At 39.3% G+C, this 22,182-nt stretch overlaps 1 protein-coding gene across 20 annotated transcripts in view; it reads left to right on the forward strand.

Moving 5' to 3' along the window:
- mark3a (MAP/microtubule affinity-regulating kinase 3a) overlaps nucleotides 1-22,182 on the forward strand; it is a 58,517-nt gene that overhangs the window by 14,352 nt on the left and 21,983 nt on the right. For 11 of the 20 annotated variants that reach the window (XR_011693592.1, XM_071497623.1, XM_071497624.1 and 8 more), the window contains exons 4-10: nucleotides 3,534-3,582; nucleotides 5,761-5,826; nucleotides 10,346-10,416; nucleotides 11,432-11,488; nucleotides 14,937-15,173; nucleotides 16,233-16,373; nucleotides 19,618-19,717. Coding sequence is in view for 19 of the 20 variants with exons in the window: in XM_071497623.1 (XP_071353724.1) it covers nucleotides 3,534-3,582; nucleotides 5,761-5,826; nucleotides 10,346-10,416; nucleotides 11,432-11,488; nucleotides 14,937-15,173; nucleotides 16,233-16,373; nucleotides 19,618-19,717 (721 nt within the window). In the remaining variant the exon portion in view is untranslated. The remainder of the gene's footprint in view (nucleotides 1-3,533; nucleotides 3,583-5,760; nucleotides 5,827-10,345; nucleotides 10,417-11,431; nucleotides 11,489-14,936; nucleotides 15,174-16,232; nucleotides 16,374-19,617; nucleotides 19,718-22,182) is intronic. The other 9 variants (XM_071497625.1, XM_071497612.1, XM_071497616.1 and 6 more) reach the window with 1 other exon arrangement.

The following is a 22,182-nucleotide window of genomic DNA, read 5'->3' on the forward strand; positions in this document are numbered from 1 at the left end:
GTTTTCTAGACACACAGGATGATGCAGAGAAACTGCACCCATATAATATCTCTTTTCGACAGTTTTTGATGGAAAAAATATCAGAAATCAAGTTTTTTGTGCCAGTAAATAAAGAAAAAACAAATCCTCCTTTGTTTAATTAGATGTTTCGACAGTGCAACAATGCAGGATCCTACACTTGGTGCAGAGTTCAAACTTTAAGCTGAAACATGATTTTTTCTTTATATCCACAAAGCTCACACCGACTCCTGTTGTAGATGAAAGCAAAAAGAGTTTATTGATCCACTGTCCTTCGCACAAAAATTAACTTGGTTCACACAAATATTTCAACATAAAATTCCACAGTTTATTTCTTTGTATCCACAAAAAAAGATCCATAAATTCAAATTTTATCCACTCTGCCACTGACTGCCCTTAATTGTTCGTTTACATTTGTAAGCCTCAACAGTGGCTTTGACAGGACATGAGTTTAGCTCTACAGTTGAAAAATAACTGAAAACATTATCGTGATTATGCACAAGAGACCACAACCAAATGTAATACAATGAGAGAAGCAGCAATATGACTAAATATATAAAATTACCAATAACGGTAAATTATATTAACCTCCAAATTGTGATTTTGTACATACTGCCAACTTCCAACTCCAATTTTAGTCCAATCATGATCAAGTGATCATGCCTGTGGTAAAACTTAGCTAGTTTAATTAGCTTAAGATGAATAATAACCCTGAAATCCTCCCCAAACAGACAAACAAGAGAAGAGTTCTGAACCAGACTGTGGATTTACGTCACACCTCTATACAGCTCCACCTCATCCATAAGCTTGTAAGACTTGCTAAATGTCAGGAACTTTTCCTCTGTGACGGAAAACATCTGCACCACAGTGGGTCCAGTGGACATGAGGACAGACCTGGTTCAGAGTGCGGCAGGGTCACTGTGAAACGTAATGAGACCTTAAACAACGAGCATCTCTCCACAGTTTCACAGAACTGTGTAACTGTGTGTTCAAGCAGCTCGGCGTGCAGCGCCGCGCTGAATGTGAAAACATCGCCCGCTGTTTGCCACCATCTGTTTGCCTCTCAGGCAGACACCAGGACAGAAGGCCGTATCAGGGCGTCCCAGTGGACCTGCAGGTCCGAGGCTCTGAGGGTTTGAATCTGTTGTCAAACTTTTCTTTTTCTGTGGCTAAGACAGAACCTGCTCATCTCACCCTCCACTGACCGGAGAGTTTACAGCTCAGAGCTGAATAAGAAAAATGTACAATTAAGCAACGCTATATAACTTAAACAAGACGTTAGAGCTTTATGATCCGTGAGATTATGAAACATCATTTTTCAGTTCAGTGATTTATTCAACTGAAAAGAAAATGACATTTTAATAACTGATTAATTTTCCTTGTAAAAATGCCAAGTCATTATAGCCTTAAAATGTAAATATGTTAATAATTTTCTTCGATTTATGTCATTAACTAAAAAGGTAGTAAAAAGTAGTTTATTTGACGGTGGTTTAATGACATCGTTTGGATCTGCCAATATTTTTGTCTTTTTATTGGCTATAATAATATATAATATTGAAAAGAAGTTAGAAGGTATCATGAAGATAAATGAGCAAAAAGCACAAAACAAGGATTTTAAGGATGTTTCAGCTGTTTGAATCAATCAGGAGTGGTTAAAGCTTTAAAATGAAGATTTTGGATTAAAACATTTTAAAGTAATTATTGAGTTATTTATTTAACTTTTGCTATTTTTTGTATTTTATAGACTAAATGATTATTTTACTGTACACAGTCGCAAAAACCTGATGAAAATATTATTCAAAAAGAACAGTTGCGTTTTCAAAGGATAAATGTGTAAAATGTACACATGAACAGTGACTTATTGTCTCAAAAAGACTTTTCTTTTTGTCGATTTGCATGATTGTTTTTGTTTACAGCATTATATAACACGGACACGCATGTTGTGCTGTATGTGCTCATTCCTTTGTTGGAAGGTGTCTGTCTATCTGTGTGTTTTCTGGCCTGCCATTTGTTCGTCACTAAGCTAACCAGCACGCTGCGACTACTCCCGCCTCATGAACTATTGATGCTTTTTACATTTTTATGGAGGGGAAGAGAGGTGTAGTCAATAATAAATGGCACCCAGATCTCTTTATGCCTCACACAGTGGAGGACTAAAAAGCATTTTTGGCCGTTACAAATCTGCTTGCCTGGTCACTCTGAATGCTGATGGGGGAGGAGAGCGTGTGGCGACAGAGTGTCTTGTTATTAGTGTGAGTTGGGGAGATGTGATGCTGCATGTTTAACTTAATTTAAATGCTCTTCTCGACCCTGCCGCCGCAGGGGGGTGTCGGCTGTTGTACGAGCATTTCTCAGGCTGGTTTGACCTGACGCTGAGCTTCAGGGATTCCCGTTGTTACGATGATGAGCCGGCGGTGACAAAATGATCACTTTTCCCTGACAAATGTGTTGACTTATGAACAAGGACCAGTGTTTGGGTTTCTGAACCCATGAGCTACTGTATGAACCGTCTAAGAATAGGAATGAGCAATTTCCTTGTTGACGGGGAACCTGGTTACATGTTTCCTCATCAAGACATGTGGGCAGGATGGAAAAATCTGACACGCAGCAGGAAAACACTGATCTGCGATTAGAAATTAATCTGATGTGTGTGTGCACAAATCTGCGAAATTTAATAAAATCAAATGTTTAATTTCATGCGACAAAGAAAAGCATCGAATCCTCACATTTGAGAAGCTACAACTCTAAATAAAAGTAATTGAAACCATTGATCACAAATGAATTTTCTGTCGACCGACTAAGCAACTAATAGTTGTATCTCTAAACTGAATCATTGCCATGTGAAAGGGAATTGGCATGTCATATGTTAATGCCACCTAATATAATTACTATGTAATAACTACATCAAAATATTATCGAAATTGCAATTTGGCCAAGTGCAATATCCAAATGACAGGAGCTGCAATTTTTTTGACAAAGGTAAAATGTGTCACAACAGACCGTAAATGAAGCGTTGTAGTGCTACAGACACGCCTACGAATCATATTCTCTAGACTTAAAGAACATTCCTGGTACAAGCCCCTGGAATTTTAATTAATTAATAATCTCTTTCCCTTCTTTTCCTTTACTTCTCAAATATTTTGTCTGAAAGAAAAGAGACAGTTTGACACCAAAGAAGTCAGTGAGATGGTCTTTGTGCAGACTGATTTCCACACAAAGTGCTTTAACTGTAAAGTCGATTAGATCCTGAGGTGGACATTTACTTCAACAGCTTCTATTCTTCTCAGTCAGATTGGTCTCTTTATTATTGAGGTTTTTACCTGGCTGGGCTGAATAATGTGGTTTTATTGTTTTATTCCTCAGTATGAAGTTCACTGCTCCAGTTTAATGTTCTGTCCTGAGGTTTTAGTTTTATATGTGCTCACCAAAGCAAAAATACTCCTAATTATGTTGAAATGGCAAGAAAGGACCTGAAGCATGAATTATAAATTCTACTTTTCTCTCCTTCTTTTCAGCTCTTCAGAGAAGTTAGAATAATGAAGATCTTGAATCATCCGAATATAGGTAAGTGCATCTGAAACACACTCACTGTTATGTTACTGTAACGGCAAATTTGTTATAAATTTCCACACATATGAATTCAAATTTCAGTTCTCGTAATCGTTTACAGTTGAAATTCAACAAGCCAGAGTTCAGTCACTGCTTAAAGACATTTGACATGTAGGGCTCTGACCTTTGACCTTTCTGTTCCTGGACAGTCACACCAACCACCAACATGCTGCCAGCCACTGGATCATCAGCATGTTTTCACAATTGTTGTGCTGTTGGTTGAGCTTTTTTGTGTTTCCGTTCACACGGACGTCACAGGGTGTTCTTGAGAATCAAACAATCCTGGCAAATGTAAACGTTTCTGTAAATATGGCAGCCATCCAAACTATGAGGTTGGGTAGCCGAGGTCAGACTGTACGGCCTGAGCCAGAAACATTCTTGACATTTTATGAAATGCCTGTGACACTGAAAAAAAAATCAAACGATAAAACGTTGGAGATGATTTTTGACTTGAACTTGCCGTCTTGACTTGTGTCCTCTGTGGACAACTGCAGCTGAGTGATGAGGCTGAACGTGAAGGGCCGTTTTTTTCCGTTTTTTTTGGATAAGAAAATGAAATGGGTTTGATCAATAAACACGAGAGCACGCTGCCTAGAGCAGGAGAAAACATTGGCATCAAACAACCAGCTGCAAGAGGAAATACCAACTAACACCAAACCACTGCAGCAAGAAGGAGCCAGAATCGCAAAAACCTCAGCTGTTGAGAGCTTGAGCAGTAACTGGATCGCTAAAAACCAGTTGAGAAACGGCACCGTGGTCTTGTTTGATGTATAGGGCTGCAGATTATGATTATTTTAATTATCGATTAGTTTGATCGTTTGTGTGATAAATTGGTTCAGAAAATGTATGATGATGATGATGATGATGATGATGATGATGATGATGATGATGATGATCATCATCATCAAAATAATACTAATGACACTGTTTACATTTCATAGGAAAAAAAGATGGAAAAATAGATTAAGACTCATGTTATTCATAGAAACATAAAAGCAACAGAGATTATTTTATTTTAAGAGAAGGATCAATAGAGATTTTAAAATGAATTAATGACTCAACCAAAGATTATTTTCATGATCAATTAACCTGCTGGCTATTTGCTCGATTAATCAATAAGTTGTTCAGTCTGTAGAATGGACATGAATATCTGAGCCCAAAGTGACTCAGATATTCAGTTAACTGTAACCTGATACTGATAAAATGTCAACTCTTAATGCTAAGCTAATGCTAAAAGCTAAAGCTAAGGTGAAGCTTTCACAGAGGTGTTGTTTCAACTTAATGATCACTGTAGAGGACGTAGTTTGTGGTGCTGTTGAACTGTATAACATTATATTGAGAGGTGTTAATATTATTTTGGCCAGCCCATTGTTATCAATGAGGGCAGGCTAAATAACAAACACTTCTGTGTAACACAATGTGGTTTAACAGCCCCTTAATGAAGTGGCTGTGTCACAGGACTGTTGTATTAGAATGCATCAGCTTTAGCTCAGTGTAGTTAATAAATAAAACACACACACACACATACACACAGACACACACAGACACAGGACGTCCACACCAGACCAGCCTGCCATGGTGTGTTTGATTTTGGAGACGGGATTCCCCGCTAATTACTTTTAATTTCCTTTCCCTGTCCTCCATGATTTCCTCTGCAGAAATGTGATTATAATTACCAGGGTGATAGTAAGCGCTTACCAGCCCATTCTCTCTCTCTCTCTCTCTCTCCCTCTCTCCCTCTCTCCCCCTTCCTTCCCACCTTGTCTATATTTAGCAGTGCAGCCCTCAGCCGATCATCACACAGTCTTTTATATCTTCGAGCTGAACACACTGCAGTTAAAAAAAAAAAAAAAAAAAAAAAAAAAAACAGCTTTGGGAACAGTACAGTAAATATTGAGTGCTGCTCTGCTCGGCTCGATGCTGTGCTTACATGGTCACGACACACACACACTCTGATCCATGTGACTTCACTTTCCCCCCTCCACTCTCTGGGCGTCTGTTTGGAAACATTTTTGGTGTTCGTGTCCATGAATTCATTAGTCTGTGTCTGATTATCTCCCATCTCTAGATATGATTGAATTTATAATTTCCTCCCTCTCTCTCTGTTTGTCTGTGTCTCTCTAACTCTTTCAGTCAAGCTTTTTGAAGTGATTGAGACAGACAGGACGCTCTACCTGGTGATGGAGTATGCCAGCGGAGGTGAGACAGAAATAAAATTATTCACATTTTGTTGGTGTAACTGAAAACCATGTACCCTCATCACGTCCAACCTGTCTGACTGAGAAATCTCGCCCCTTTAGTTGAATGAAAATGCATTTTTTTAAAAAGGGTTTATAAGCCAAAGAAATTTCCTCAACAAAAAAGGAACCTGTCGTTCTCACAGTGAAGTATAAACATGAAACAACTGATTGTTTTTGCACTTGCATTTGTACAAATACCAATAGACTGTAAATGAAAGTTTGCAGCTGCTGTAGAGACATGACCAGATATATTCAGTAGAAATCTGCACACGGTGCTACTCCCAGTGTCCCAATTATAATTTATTAACACCAAATGTGATAAATGTGTGTGTGTTAATAATTGATAGATCTGGGGAGCAGACTCTGATTCTACCTGAAAAGAACAAAGCAAAAGAACACAGGTCTGAGTAAACTGAGTGATGGAGTTGTTAATGAAAGCAAATGAGAATAAACCAGTGTGAAGATGAGTGGTGCTGTCAGTGATTACTGCAGAAGCAGTTGTCCTCTGAAATCAATATCTTCACAACGAGACAAAGTAACACTTTTTTCTGTGAGTCTTTTCTTTCCCTTATAACTTTCTAATTATTTCCTAGAATTTTTTCTGAAAATAACAAATTAATTAACTAATAATTTGATTGAAAACCAGACAAAATCCTGAAGGAACTGTTCCATTTTAAACCTAAGTAATAACTCATTAATAACTTAATTCCTCAGTTACAGGATGTTGAGTTTTATTGTTCCTTGTAGTCAGATTCCACTCTGCATATTCACCTGACCTGCTGTACACTGACTAAAAGACAGTTAATTCAAATAATTAATTTATTGGAATATGTGAACACAAACTGCATTTCTATCAACCTGTTTTTGTTTTGTTTGCATTTTTAATTGGAGCAGTGGAATCTGTGGAAATGTTTTCCAAAGTCTCTTGGCAGAGATGGAAAAGTTAATGTATGGATTAAATCAAAATGCGACACGGTGCAATGTAAACAGACTTAGAGAATAATTCATGATGTATATGGAGCATGTGATCTAAACACTCAAACTTCCACTGAAGAGAGAAAAACATTAGCTGTGTGTGGAGCGATGAGACGTGTAATCTTCCTCACATTAATGCACCAAATTTACATAAATTCCATCATGTTTTCTACATGTTTTTTTTATTTGTTTGAGGTTTGACTGACACTCTTTTAATCATGTAGTCTAGTTTCGTCGTCGTCGTCATCGTCTTCTTCTGCAGTGACAACCGCTGGAAGATTTAGCTCCACCAACTGTCTAACTTGATGCCCCCATCTCCTAATATTCACATAACAGCAGTGCATGGAAACACACATTAATTTGCATTTTCTTTTACTTTTTACTCAAATTTCTCTTCAATTTTGCACTAAATTTGGATGGAAATGTATCTACTGTCTCTGTTTACCTGCAGTTCGTGTAAGATGACCTAAATCTTTACATTAAACTTCGTTGGAAGTTTTTGGGAAATTATGAGGAACGTACAAACCCTATGCAATAAAGATTAACAAAACATTTACTTGAAAATTTGTAAAATTTTAAGACTTCTCCCTTGAGGTTGAAACAAGGGAAGGGATGGTCACGTGTCAGCGCAGAGACATAAGTTAATAATAACAATAATTTATTTGTATAGCACTTTTCAATACTAGTAAGTGCTTCACATGAGTCAAATGTAAAACATCCAAACAAAACAAAGTAAATGGTAAATGAAATTAAAAGGACCCCACACAATAAAAGCTTTTGTTTTTAAAATGTGTCTTAAGAAATGAGAAGAAACAGGGAACTGACTCTGCAAGTCTGACCTCCTTTGGTAAGCTATTCCAAAGTGTCGGGGCTCTGTCTCCTCTGGTTTTCAACCACCAGCAGCAGAAGCAGCTGACTAGCAGAGGATCTCTGACTGCATCCTGACTCACAGGGGCATAAAAGCTCAGAAATAAAGGTTAGTCCTCTGAAAACACACGGAGAGCCCAGTCAGAGCAGGGAAGCCATATTGTTTCACTGCTATCAGCTCCATCGATTTCTGCAAGTCTGAACCCAAAACAAAAAGCTGTTGCATCGTAGGTTAGAACAGCTTCAGAGTGTTAACATGTTCAGCATTGCTCAGGTATGAGTGCACTTCCTCTACTTACTGAGATGGTTGAAACTGCATCTCACGAGTTTGAATGATGAGTCAGTGAAGGGAAATTGGTGCCACATTTGTCTTCTCAATTGTTGATTGCAGTGTGACTGTGCTACAACATGTAGAATAATAAGGAAGTGGAACAATTAACGAAGGTGAATACAAGACAGGAAAACAACACAGTAGTGACGAACTGTAGACTGTGAGAGCTGCAGCTTCTCTCCCACAGTTAGTTTACTGTAGGAATGTTTCCTGCGCTGAAAGCCTCTTATTTAATGCAGTGTCACACACTCAGACCCTAAAAGGCACATCTTGCCATTGATTTCCTGTAAAGGTCATATTTAAACCGCTGAGCCAAGTGGAGACGAAACATTTTTGAAGACCTGCTCATTGAGGAGCAAATCACATTATCACAAAGATGGGGACTCTGATCATAGGCCAATTAGATTAGATTGTAATAAAGTAAATCTAATATTTCTCTCAGTTTGGCATCGGTTTTCTCGGGATTCAAACAGGATCTCAAAGCGACCAATCAGCCCTCTCAGCAGCATGGCAGATTGCAGTCTTGGCCTGATCCAGAACTACATGGGTCTCTCCAGAAACTTGTACAGTCCAATTACGCTTTCTGCGATTAAATTTGTTACACAAAGACTATTGGGAAAATACTGGGGAAACTGCTCAGTAACAGAGGGCTCAGTGCTGCCTCTGGTGGTCTGAAGCTTTATTGACGCAAAAGTGTTGGTTACAGTTAGCCCTGTCCACTAAGCTAGTTTCTTAAAGGTCATGTAAACAAGAAGCTAGGTTTCTGTAACCAGGATAGGGGATTAGAGCAACCTCATTTAATCAGGTAGATGTATGTTTACATGCACTGAAGTGACCAGGTTACAACCAGATTACACAGGTAATCAGAGAGTAACTTGGTTATTGTAAATCCACGTTTAACTGTAACAGGTCAGTAATCAGGTTTCTCCTCTACCTCCGACCTAATTCTGGGTCCACGGCTCGTTTGTTTTAATTGTATCAGTGACAGAAGATGCTGCTGTTTCTCACAGCACAATCCATCAGTCAAATGTTCAACCATGGAAACAGACTTCTAGGCCCTGTTCAGATGCTCAAGACACATTGAGGACACATTTGAGATCAAACACATTCTTTTGTGAACGCAGATGTATCCATGATAAAAAGCTGATTAGAAACCTGGTCACCTGTACACTTAGAGAAATTATCATTCTCCAGCAGAAATCCACCTGTGGATATGGTTTCTCTTATCCCCTACCCCGATTATGAGAACTTGGTTTCTAGTTTACATAACGTTTAAGAAATCGTCTTACTGTAACCAGGTTACTCTGCCATGTGTACAGGTTATCAGGTTTCTAATCGGCTATTTACACACACACACACACACACACACACACACACACACACACACACACACACACACACACACACACACACACACACACACACACACACACACACACACACACACACACACACAAGTGCATAATAAAGACTTCAGAAGTGTGTAGTGTTGCTGTAACATATTCAATGTGTCTGTGTATTTAAAACAATTCAATCCAAAGTCTGACAAAACCTGAAACTAACAAAAAGTATCTTCTATTTTCCGTCACTTAATGTTCTCCTGCTCCTTCCCAGCTCTGATCTTTAATCTCTTCCCCATGTGCAGCACACAGTGTGCTCTTCAGCTCTGATATGGAAGGTGTTAGCAGGCACATTCTGTCTTTAGCAGTTGAGTCAGAGACCGGTGATGAATTGTTGCTTTTCTAGAGCTTTGAAGTACAGAAACGCTCTGACCGCCTCTGCAGGTCAGCCCTGAGAGAGTGGAAGGGTTTCAAGGATTCAGGGAAAGTGGGGGAGGCTTTTTTTTTTTTTTTTTTTTTTTTTTTTTTTTTGTTTGGTTGTTGCAGGTTTCGTTGTTTGTTATTATGTTTAGTTTCTCTTTTCGCCTCAATATGGACACACACATGCACGCCAGCCACCCCAGTTCAATTAGCACATGAGTGAGCGTGGTCACGTTTTGGCTGGAAGTGTGGGCCGGGAGAAGGGTCTGCTGCTGGAGCGCACGGCAGCAGCTTTGTGCCTCCAGGAGAGATTTAGTGTGGAGGAAGCAGCACCGCGCTCGTCTCAATATGGTCAAGAAACACCCCCGAACCATGCACATGGGTGACTGTGCAAGCCAGCTGCGTTGAAAAATTAATCTTGAAGTTATTTTTATCGGCTTATATTTATAAATTGTGACTCACTGTTTGTTTCTTTCTCTGTCTCCCTCCATCTCCAACACCTGACTCTTTGTCTAATTCCCTCTCTCTCTGTGTTTCTTTTGCAGGAGAGGTGTTTGACTACCTGGTTGCACATGGAAGAATGAAGGAAAAAGAGGCCAGGGCTAAATTTAGACAGGTACCCAGCTTTCTTCCCCTGCAGTGTTCTGGTTTCACACCTCTGCTCCCGGCTCTGCCTCCTGTCCTTCTGTCCTCAGCAGCCTTCTTATCTGTCCCACAGGCAGGACAGATAAGAAATGTCCAAGCTCGCCTCCTTCCCCATCAATTATGTCTCAATGACTGTCACACACAGTCCAAAGTCACAGACAGTTGTTTGAAGATCAGAAACTGGCCAAACGCTATTTTTGTCAGAACTTGTAGAGATTTAAAATTAGTGAGTGTATTTTCATGTGAGAGTCTGTCTAGACTGTCTCACTTTGAAATGTCATTGTAAGCAAACTAACTGCATGTCTGAGGCATTAAAACACATGTTTATACATGATCAAACATGGCTGCAGTTTGATTCAAAATAGCTCCTATTTATTACAGCTAATAAGTTACAAGGGAAACAGCCCAGGTCCATAGTGACTGTGTACAACCATGATACAGTTTGAATCTATACACACACGTTTTCAAAGATGTTTTGGCCTCATTCTCCAGTTTTTGTTCTTTCTTAAGCCATTATATCTGCAAGTATGGATACAGCAGTGTGATCTCCAATAATATGTATTTAAAGCCTGTTATCGGTCAGGCTAGCATTAATCAATTTGCATAAATGGATATGACATAGCATTTAGTCACAGTGAACATCTCACCCAGTTGAAAGTGAAACTGAAGATGCAAAACAATGAGAATTAAAAATAAAGTAAGATCAATTAAAATGAATGTAGGAACCACATGTGCCCTAATATATAAAATGCATCCCAGCCTTTCTGTACCATTAGTTGGACTATGAAACAGATGAATTTGGAGTAGAGCTGCTGCAAAAAGGAAACCTGTTCTCTCACCCTCTCAACATCTTTAGCCCCACCTGGTTTATGTTCTATCTTTCCTGTTAGTGTCGACCACATCTCCTCCACCACATCCTCTATCACTGTCTGAGAACACAACACCAGACATTTAACTAAACTCTTCTCGTCTTTTCCCTCGTGCAGATCGTATCGGCGGTGCAGTACTGCCACCAGAAGCACATTGTTCACAGAGACCTCAAGGTGAGTTCAGAGAAGCCACACTGGTTTGTAGTCTATTCGGTAGCTGCAGAAAATTATCTCAGAACAGGCTGAGGCCACTTTGTTTTCTGTAGCGCAGCCACATGATGGGATGTTCAGAAGAGCTAAGTGTGCAGCGGTTATTATAGAAACAGTTCTGTTTGGAATTCTGGGAAAGATGAGTTCTGGGAATTCTGGGTAGAAAAATATGAACAAAAATAAATTATTTATCTAAAGAGCCCAAACAACCTAGTTATCTTATTTATTTCGTATCAAAATTGTTCAGAAAACATAAGTAATGTTGGATATGAATGACAATGAACATGATTGGTAAGTGTATTATTATTAATAAGCATAAATTAAAAACCAAATACAGGGGAAAAAAATAAATAAATAAAATTAAGAAAAATTAGAACTGTCTCTCAATAAGCAATTAATCATTTTAAGTCCTTCTTTAAACTCCCTGGTTTCAGCCTGTGAAATTTGTTTTTAAAATATTTGTATGTAAAAATATTTTCTGGTTTTCTGGTCTTTTGTGACATTAAACTGAATGTCTGTGGGTTTTTTATATTTGGTTGTACAAAACAAACATATTTGATTTGCCAATTTGGGAATTTTGATGGTCAGTTTTTAATGTCATTTGTTGTGGGGCATTTTGCTCTGATGTGTCCAGTAGAGATAAAGACAGGAAATGGGGGGGGGTGTCCCCTGCTGGGAATCAAACAATGGATGTTGCAGCCACGTGGTATGGACTCAGTGATTAGGCCACCAGGGTTCCCTGTGATTTCACTCTATTCTGATATTTTAAGGACCAAACAATTCATCACAAGAATAAATGACAGATTAGTCACTAGTGAAAATAACTGTTACTTGCAGCACTAAGAAAGATGTAGGTGAAGTATGCAGCCTCGAAGAATGAAACTCAGACTGTAAATGCTGCTAAACCACAAGAATAGAAAGTTAAGTGTGTCTGACATAGAAACAGAATAGAAGCACAGTGTAAAAGCCGCTAATACAACATATAACACAACATCTTCTCAGTGCATCATCCATCTCCTCTGACAGTGCAAAATCAGTTTCACGTTGTACCTGGGTTAGATGCCATTTATAGTTTATTTGATTTCATAGTGTTTTGTCTCTGCATGTCTGGGTGCCTCAGTGGATTGAATTTTTATTTGGACAAGAGTGTTGTTTTTGGTTGTGCATAATAACCTGTGTCCTACATCATGATACAAGGAATGGTGTAGAACATAATTTCCTTTTAACTCTGATAACTGACTTAAACCTGTGTAGTTCAGTATCAACAAAACATCTTGTTTCCAGTTACACAGCTAACAACATATACACAATGATATATCTGTGATACATAATCCAGCCAATAAATATATTCACTGACATCAATTTAGCTTTCAGCATCACTGATTGATTATATCTGAGTATTTGGGTGCTTGATGTCAGAGTTCTGTGCATGTTTTAATTTCCAAGTCCAGGCGGCAGAAGCTTCATATTTGAGATGGTAATTTTCCTTATAGAAGAAAGATGAATGCAGACTGTAGTATGTTTATTAGTTGTCACATCTGAGCTTGAATTGGTGAAGTGTCTCAACCTTTGAGGCTGATTTCCTCTGACTCACATTGGATCGAAAGGTCACAGTGTAGAGAGCTGACGTCAGTGTTCGTATTTTATAACTTGCTGTTTGAGTGATTCCCACTGACGACTTGAACACAGCATGTTTGTTTCCAAAACACTGAATGTGCTGCTAATGAGGTGGTTGTTGAGTGCTTTCTGATTATCTCCTCCTCTGTACGTCAACGTTCAATTTACACCACAGTCGGTGTGGGAGTGTCGGCAAACGTACCAGTAGGCAGTCCTCTAAATTGCTCACGTTTTTCATCGCACCAGTAGTTTTAGTGTAAATGGATCTCTTCCATTTCGCAGCCGTGAGGAGCTTTACTTCTGCAGGTTTAAATATTGATGCTCCTGTATTTTTATCTTGCCGTCAGTGGGAGTCACTCAGCTAAGAGAAACCCGTGTATCTGCTCTGCCGGCAGCTGGACGTCTACACTGTTTCCTCCGTAGAGCCTCATGAATGATCCATGCGGAGGGAGATGTGAGAGGAGCTGCGTCCTCTCCCTGCTCTACGTATGCAGCAGCACATGACGTGTGTTCGTCCTTGTGTGTAATGAGGACAGGTGTCGATGTCCACAGTTCAGTTGCGTTGTTGACCCTCTGTGGCTGCACCAGTGTCGCCCACTGAGATGAAATGTGTTCTTTGGTGTTGATCGTGGTCAGTCACATCGCAGTGAGTGTTGTTTACCCCCCCATGCAGCTGAAACCCTCTCAGGATGTCAGACCAATCCTCCGGCTCGATGGATTTTTCCGCTCGCTCTGTCTCAGCTTCTGACTAATTAGTCTTTTGCCCACAGCTGCATGAGAGCAGATGTTTGACTAGAAATCTTCTATGTTTGAACAGTTTCTGTCAGAGAGGAGACATTTACTGTTTCACTAGACCAGACGACACTAAACGGATCACTAAGAATATGGAAATAATAAAAAAAAAAAGATTAATTAATCGGCTGATTGACATAAAGATGAATCCTCAAATGTGAAAATCTGCTGCTTCTCTGTTTAAATATCATTCTTCATTGAACATCATTGGGTTTTGGAGTCTTGGTTGAATGAAATAAGTGATTTGAAGACTTTATTTTGGTCTCTGAGAATTTGTGACTGGCATCTTTCACTATTTTCTGCCATTTTATATATGAAACAAATAAAAGAATGACTGTAAATGTGAAGCTACAACCTGGCTCTGTCTGAAGGTACATGTTATATATGTTATATATGTTTATATATTATTTAATCTGTGAAGTGTAAAAAAAGCCAAATTGTAGTTTTATTCTAGGGTTTTGAGCTGGATTATTTCTTAGTCAAGTTCGGAAAGCAAATATGAGTATTTACCAAAATGCCCAACTGTTCATTTTATAAGAAAATTTAAAAAAAAATAGTTGATTCATTTATAATGTTAATAAGATACAGCCTTGTTGTTAGTAGCTATACTCCAACCTTTTTAGTGCAAGAAGCAAAGAAGTTAATTCATTTTTTATTTCCACTGAGATAGGGTTAGGGTTGTTTATTCCACATTTAACCATATTAACCAGATTTTTTTACTCTGGAAACCTTTAAATAACTTTCATTAATAGTTTCTGTCAGTTAATGCAGTTCATTTGTATCAGAATCACCTCTAACCCTGCTAATCTTCAGTTTGACTCATAACACTGACGGTGAAATTGAATTAATTAAACTCAGAAGCAGCTGTGAGGAAGACACTCTGAGCATCCATCAGTGTAAGGCTGAGAAAGACTTAATGAGCTCATATATAGTTTATTAACTGTGTAGTTGTGCTGTGGATAAGAAGGATCATAACCGCTGACCTTTATGTGTCTGTCTGCAGGCTGAGAACCTTCTCCTTGACGCAGACATGAACATCAAGATCGCTGATTTCGGCTTCAGCAACGAGTTCACTCTGGGCAACAAGCTGGACACGTTCTGCGGCTCTCCTCCGTACGCGGCGCCGGAGCTTTTCCAGGGGAAGAAGTACGACGGGCCGGAGGTGGACGTCTGGAGCCTGGGGGTCATACTGTACACGCTGGTCAGCGGCTCGCTGCCCTTCGATGGACAGAACCTCAAGGTGGGGTCATGTGTGTGACATCATAACACTGCAGTTGAAGGCTTTATGCACACTGGTTGAAATCTGTTGGACCCTCTGAATAGTTTTGTTGCACCTGTTGGGGTGGGAATGATTATACCTTCATCAGTCTTATTGGTTCACGAGGTGACCTGGCCCTGTCCCGCCACCATCAACCAGAATAATGGTTAGATAATGCTACAATAACTGATCTTTTTGGCCCCTCGGGGCAGCAGAAAGAAATCGTGAGCACAACATATCATCGCCCTTTACGTTGATATATTGAACTTTTTGGCAAACAGTTGCTTATTTCCACATCTAACAGTTATGGACTGACAAGATTGTTCAATTTGAGTCTAACTGTGTCCACCTGATGTATCCAGTCCAGTATTCCCTCTCTTTTAGCTCTGTTTTTGGTCTACACCAGCTCCTGAGACAAAAATCTGGCCCTTTAGTCACTAAATGCTCCACTGTGTTTATCAGCTGCTCTCTGACCGTGACTCTCTCCTGTTTGCTGCTGAGCAGGGAGTGGACAGTGGGTTTTTATGGCTTTTTCTCTTAACGGCACTACGAGAGCGGTGACGTTGAACCAAAACAGTAAAATATCAGAACAGATAAACAATGAGCTGAAAATCAGCAGATGAGTTAATACTGAGAATAATCATCAGTTGTAGCCCTATTTCAGATCAAACTTTATTTGTATCACCCCGTTCATGCAGTTTAGTGCAATAATAAATGTTCATTTAAAGAAGCTCATCGCCCTGTACAGTTGTGATTTATTGGATCATAAAGTTTAATTAGATTTGGCTCTTTGGAGTCATGTTTTAGAGCCACAGTCAGCTCTTTTGCTTCCTTTTTTACTGTCATTTTTGTACATGTCTGCATTCTCCCGTTTCTCTTAAGCATTAGCAAAGAAGTAGAACCTGCAATCTGCATCATGGACCTGGGATTTCTTCCAGGATTAAATTGAGATCCACATGTCCATTGGTCCAGTCGTCAATCAATAAGAAAATCTGACACAGTGTTTTTCTAACTTCCTCCTTGTCGTTCCACTCTCTGCAGGAGCTGCGTGAACGTGTGCTCCGAGGGAAGTACCGCATCCCTTTCTACATGTCCACAGACTGCGAGAACCTCCTCAAACGCTTCCTGGTGCTCAACCCGGCCAAGCGGGGTACTCTCGAGGTGAGGGAGGACGCAGAAAATGTAAATATACCTCTTAGTTCTTAACACTCTCCCACAGCACGTCTGCACCATCGGAGAATGTCATCTATCCTCCACCTCTCCAAAAAACCCCCACCCCTCCCCTTCCCTCCTCCTGGTCCCTGCATCCCCCTCTGCATCCTCTCCTCCAGCGCCCACAGCGTCCTGTTTTCTGTGTGCGCCTGGCCCACACTCTCCTCTTTCTTCTTGATGTTGTAACCATGAATAATGCATTGTCATTCGTGTTTGTACCAAAATTTGTCTTTCTTGTTCACGTCTCTGCCTTCTTCCACGAGTCCATGAGGACACCTCACAGTTTTTTAGTGGAGCACAGAAAACTAACTTGGTTAAGTCTGAGTCAGTTCCCCTAAAAAGCAGAACTGAATTCACCTCAAAGTCGGAGAAGTGAGTCCTCATTACATCCCAAAACTCATGGCAGCAAACTGTCTGCAGATGTTGGATGTTAAGAAGGTCAAACAGTGCAGATGAGTCAGTGAGCAGACTTAAATTTTTTTGTCTGGCTGAGGTTAAACTAATTATAAAACTGAAACACTGCTCAGGGTCTGTATTCCCTTTGTAACACATTCACTCCATAGCTGTATGGAGAAACATTCATTTATTATTATTATTTCTTTTTTTGTATAGATTCAGAATTCAGCCTTGCAGGTGGTGCAGGTCCTCTGGATTTCTTGCTTAACTTCTCTGCACGTCGGCCTAGAAATATGATGCTTCAGTTGTGTTTTTAGCGTTTTGCGGAATGAAAAATTTTGAAATTTGTGAATCATCCACAAGTTTGAAAAACAGCTTGATACAGTAGAGGAGAAATCCCTCCAGTGGTCTGTAGATCAGGTGAGGAAATAAACCACGTATCAGTAGAATTACTTTTTATTATAGTTTGGAAACAGAAGTCAGAAAAGCCATGTGACTGTGGACTTGACTATGAAAATTCTACTGAAGGTCATTGTGTCTCAAAATGTCCTGACAGACACAAGTTAAACATTTGGTAAAAAAAAAAAAAAAAAAAAAAAATCAATTTCTTTTTCCACAATTCATAATCAGTTAATAGTGGAAATATTTAGACATTTGATTTCACTTAGAGCTTCTGCAGAGATGAAAACAGTCAAAGCGTTTGATGTAAGAGACAGAGAGGACAGAGGATTGTTCCACAGATCAATCACTGCAGTGATCACGTTGCCAGAAAAGTGATGATGATTATCTTTTAGCTGTAACCGTGCTGCCCTACTTGACACCCAGCTTCACACCAGCTACACATCAAACTTCTTTTCTTTTCTTGAGTATTTTTGGCTCCTGAGCATCTGAATAGGATCAGGTTTAAATGCAGTCTCTTGTTTTCTAAACGAGCTGCTTAATCAAAGCTGGTTTCCTCCTTTCATTTGCTTTTTATGAGGTGGAAATGAGTTTTATTGCATCTTGTTGAATTTGATGGAGCTAGATCTAAGTGAATTAAGCTAAATGTTGTTTCCTTAACCCTGAGGGTGACATGTTTTGGCCTCAGATGCAACACGATTGCCCCTGATTATGGCATAAGCTCCAGTTACATCAGAACACAATCAGTGATAATTAGTTTGGCTCAGTCCTCATTCAAACCCCCAGAGAGCAATTGATCAGCTGCAAATTAAAAAATAAAGGTGCTAACAAATGGCGTGCAGCACAGAACGATATGGATGTAACTAGGAAAGGTCAGGATTGTGATCAAGGCTGTGCTATTTTTCTCCAATGTTTTTACTTTGTCACATAAATGCAGTTTGACAGGGTTTGGACTTGAAACCAAGGTAAATAGAGACTTTACTGACTCCTGTAATCCCACCTAACATAAAATTATGTGTTCCTGGATAAAGGAGAGTCTGGTGGTCTAATGTTGTAAGTTTTTTTTTGGTGCATTCATTGAAGCCAAAGTAAGAGCTTTGGACTGGCGCTCAACTCAAGATACACTGTCCCCATCCCCTCTTTTCAAAATAAGACAATTCCTTTTGTAAAAGAAATAACAATAAAACACAAACTTTCCATATACTAGGAGCAAACCACACAATGTATTGGGGTATTGTATTGCTGCCATAGGCTTCACTGTAGCTGGCGTGAACCATCTAAAAATGTAACTTCATGTCATCGCTGTGTCATCATCTGGACCACGAGAACTGTGACTGGACACCTCGAGCTGCTTGTGTTTCCCTTTGCAAGTTTACGATGCTGGTTGAAAAACCAACATGATGCAAGTTGGAAAAAATTGCTGCTTTTTAGTACCAGACATCTAGTAAAGTCTCTTCCACTGTAAACCCTCTGCTCACCACGATCATCGCTCTCAGTGAGAACACAAACATGGCAACTGCACCGTCGTCTCCTGTTCAGAGATGAGATGAGGAAATAGGAGTTAATCTGGATGTAACTCCAAAAGGGTGAAAGGATGTGAACACACTCACTGAGGGGGCTATGATTAAAGGATATATTCACAGATTTTCAAGTCTGTCTCAGAACAACAGTCATGGCAGCACAGAAAAGCTACAGACATGTTGAAGATTATTTAGATTATTAGATTATTTGATTTACACGCTGGTGACAGCTAGAGGCGGAGGGATTTTGTTTTTGGTTTGTCCGTCCATCTGTCCCTCGTGAACACGATGTCTCAGTAGAGCTTTAAGGGAATTTGTTAGATTTGGTACAGACATTCATTTGGACTCAATGATGAACTGATTAGATTTTAGTGGTCTAAGGTCAAGGTCTAATTATGACACAGTTTAACTCATATCTATAAGGATAAAATGAAGGTCAAATCCAAAAGGTCAAAGGTGAACTTCTCTGTGACGTCATAATGTTCTGCAAAAACACCTCTGGCCACTATTCACCACTGTGATTGTGGTGGAGGGAAAAAACTGTGAGTGGGTGATTCTAGGTTGAAGAGTAAAATAAGAGTCCCTGTCAAAAATACATATGCATGGTATGTGTTCATGCACAAAAAGTAAAGAGTCAATATATTGATATTAAATTGTTTATACTCATATCTGTCAGCATTTACCTGAAAAAGTTGGGCTCTACTATATATTAATCCAGACATTATGGATACCAGTTTTAATCAGCTGTAATAATTCTTTACGCTAATTTAAGGGATCCTTAACAAAACTGTTGGTGTTCGTCCGTGTTTATGTTAAAGAAAATATTTGTCGTATTTTTGTAACTGTAAAATAACAATATTTGAGCCTCAGACTCTAACTATCTCAATCTGTTTCTGCAGCAAATTATGAAGGATCGATGGATCAACGCAGGATTTGAGGAGGACGAGCTCAAGCCTTATACTGAACCAGAGCTGGACATCACGGACCAGAAGAGAATAGGTAAAGAAAAACAGACTGATGATTGTCAAACTGCTGATGTTGCAGGCAAAATTACATCACTGCATTTTTTTTTTTTTCTTTGAAAGAAAAGTTTGCTTTGTCATTGAAGTTTTGTAGCGAGCGTTATGACCACCGGGCCTGTGATACCCTGCTGTGCAATCACAGAAGTGCACAAGCATCAAAAATATCCTCTGCTTTTCCTTTATTATAGAAAAGATGGTGTGAGGTGTTAAACGTCAGCATAGTTGCAGATCCACAGAACAGAGGCGGTCTCATTATTTCAGTGTTGAAGAGCTTTAAAAGGAAAGATAAAACATGATGATGGAGAAATAAACACGAGCAGTGTAAAGAGACAACAGTAGAGAGTGAAGCCTCCCCGTCGTGCCCTGGATGAAAGCTGTGAATGAGGGGGGGCTCTTACATAACAGCAGCTGGAGTTGGCTGTTGATGCACATGTGATGGAGCTAACTCCCAGTCACCCAAGAAAAAAGAAAAGATGTAGAAGCAACGAGAGAGAGGAATCCCTGAATTCTAAATAATGCATCCGAAACATTACGTAAACCTTTCCCTAAATGACAGACAGTGGAGAGATGGTGTCGTTCCAGGGGGAGGTGAGGAATGAAATATTTACTGTGCTACTTGGTGATTTCACTCATGCTTCTGAATGCCATTTTAAGCATCGGGAAAATACAGTCGTCTACATCTCCAATCCTCCCTCAGTATCAAAGTGATCCAGTGATAGTTGTCTATACATCATGGGTACGTTGCAAATGTAGGCTGCTAACAGCTAATTCTGCATATTTTTTAATGACAACAGTTTTCTAAAATCTAAACAAACGGGGCTCAAATGAGAAAACCAGTACCAGCCTGTAGCTGACATTTCAACAGCACATTAGATGAGCTCTTGCTCCTGCTCTTGTCATTATACTGGTTCCCAAATAGGCTTGTCAATTATTGCTATCATATTTATGTCAGATGAGCAAAAACATTTCTGATTTACTTCATTTTCAGTCAAAACACAAATTTTACGCTGGTCAGATTTAAAACAAATCAAAAGTAGAAGTGGTAAAATGCAAGAACAAGATTTAAATAACAGGAGGAGCATTGGGTTCACGGAGGAGCAGTAAGTGACTGTGGCTGTAATTATTACTCAAATGGAGGTGAAAATGTACCCACATACATTAAATCACTGACCAGTGCAGGTGATGTTAAGAGAAATGAATCCAGCCTGAACAGGACTCTCCACAGCGCAGTGCTGTAACCGTCATGACTGCAGGCAGCAGGGATATGAACAAGACCTGGAAAAACAGATGAGACATGCACCTTGTTACATAAATGTGTTGCCAGTTTTACATGTCGGTCTCTAGTTGGACCTCGTAACATTTCTGTAATATGTCACTGTCAGATCAGCGTCAAGGTTTAATACATTAAAGAGATGAGATGAGAAATCTTGTTCTGCCTAATGAAGAGCACTGTAATAAAAGTATTTATCTTTTAGCATCTTATGCAAAACAGTAAAATCATTTTAAGTTAGGAAACACTTTGAGTTAATATTAAATGGTTAACATTAGAGCTGCATTCATAAGTCAATTAACAGAAAATTAATCTGCATCGTTTCAAATATTGATTAATCATTATTTATTTATTTTTTTTTTTCAAACAAATAATGGAAAAAGTTTCCAACTTAAGCCAATTATATCTCAGTAACATCTTGATGGAACTTCCTCAAACATAACGCAAACATTCATTCGGACTCAATGATGAACTGATTAGATTTTGGTCAAAGGTAAAAGGTCAAGATCACAGTGACCTCACAAAACACTTTTTAGCCATAACTCTAGACAGCTTTGACAGAATTTCACACAGATTTGATGTGATTATGGATAAACGGGGAAATCCACACTAAGATCAACAGCACTACTTCTCTGATGATTAACATGAACAAATGGGAATTAAACAAGAGTCTCAACTTAACATCTCAGTATTCAGTGGTTGTGTGTGCAGCTTTCAAGGACTGGAGGGACTTTTGGTGATGTTTAAAGACGTCTGTGTGAAGTTGTGGTGACCATTTTTTCATAAATTAAACAATTGTTTGATTCTTGTCTGAATCTATTCTAAAAAATAATCATAGTGTGTAATTTTTTTATTGGAATATTACTGAATCTTATGAAAACCCGATCATAAAATATCACTTCTCTATCTAATGCTACAGCAGTGAACAGAAACTGAACTGATAAGCAGAGAAGTGTTGAGGGAGAGCAGGAGGGTGGCGGTGAGAAAGATGAGGAAGGAGTGAGAGTGGAGATGGATGAGAAAAGATGACTATCACAGATTCTGCCTGGTTACAGACGCAGAGCTCGTTTCTCTTAGTGTTCCTGCTCCGACTGACGTCTCTGAGGCGTCTCTGACGTTACACAGCAGTTGAGTTAGACTCACGTGTCAGTTTCCAGCTACAGAAGAATGAC

The sequence above is a fragment of the Trachinotus anak genome, unplaced genomic scaffold (genome assembly GCF_046630095.1).
Source record: "Trachinotus anak isolate AG129_WGS33_773 ecotype Australia unplaced genomic scaffold, CSIRO_AGI_Tana_v1 ptg000015l, whole genome shotgun sequence".
In the NCBI taxonomy this organism is placed as follows: domain Eukaryota; kingdom Metazoa; phylum Chordata; class Actinopteri; order Carangiformes; family Carangidae; genus Trachinotus; species Trachinotus anak.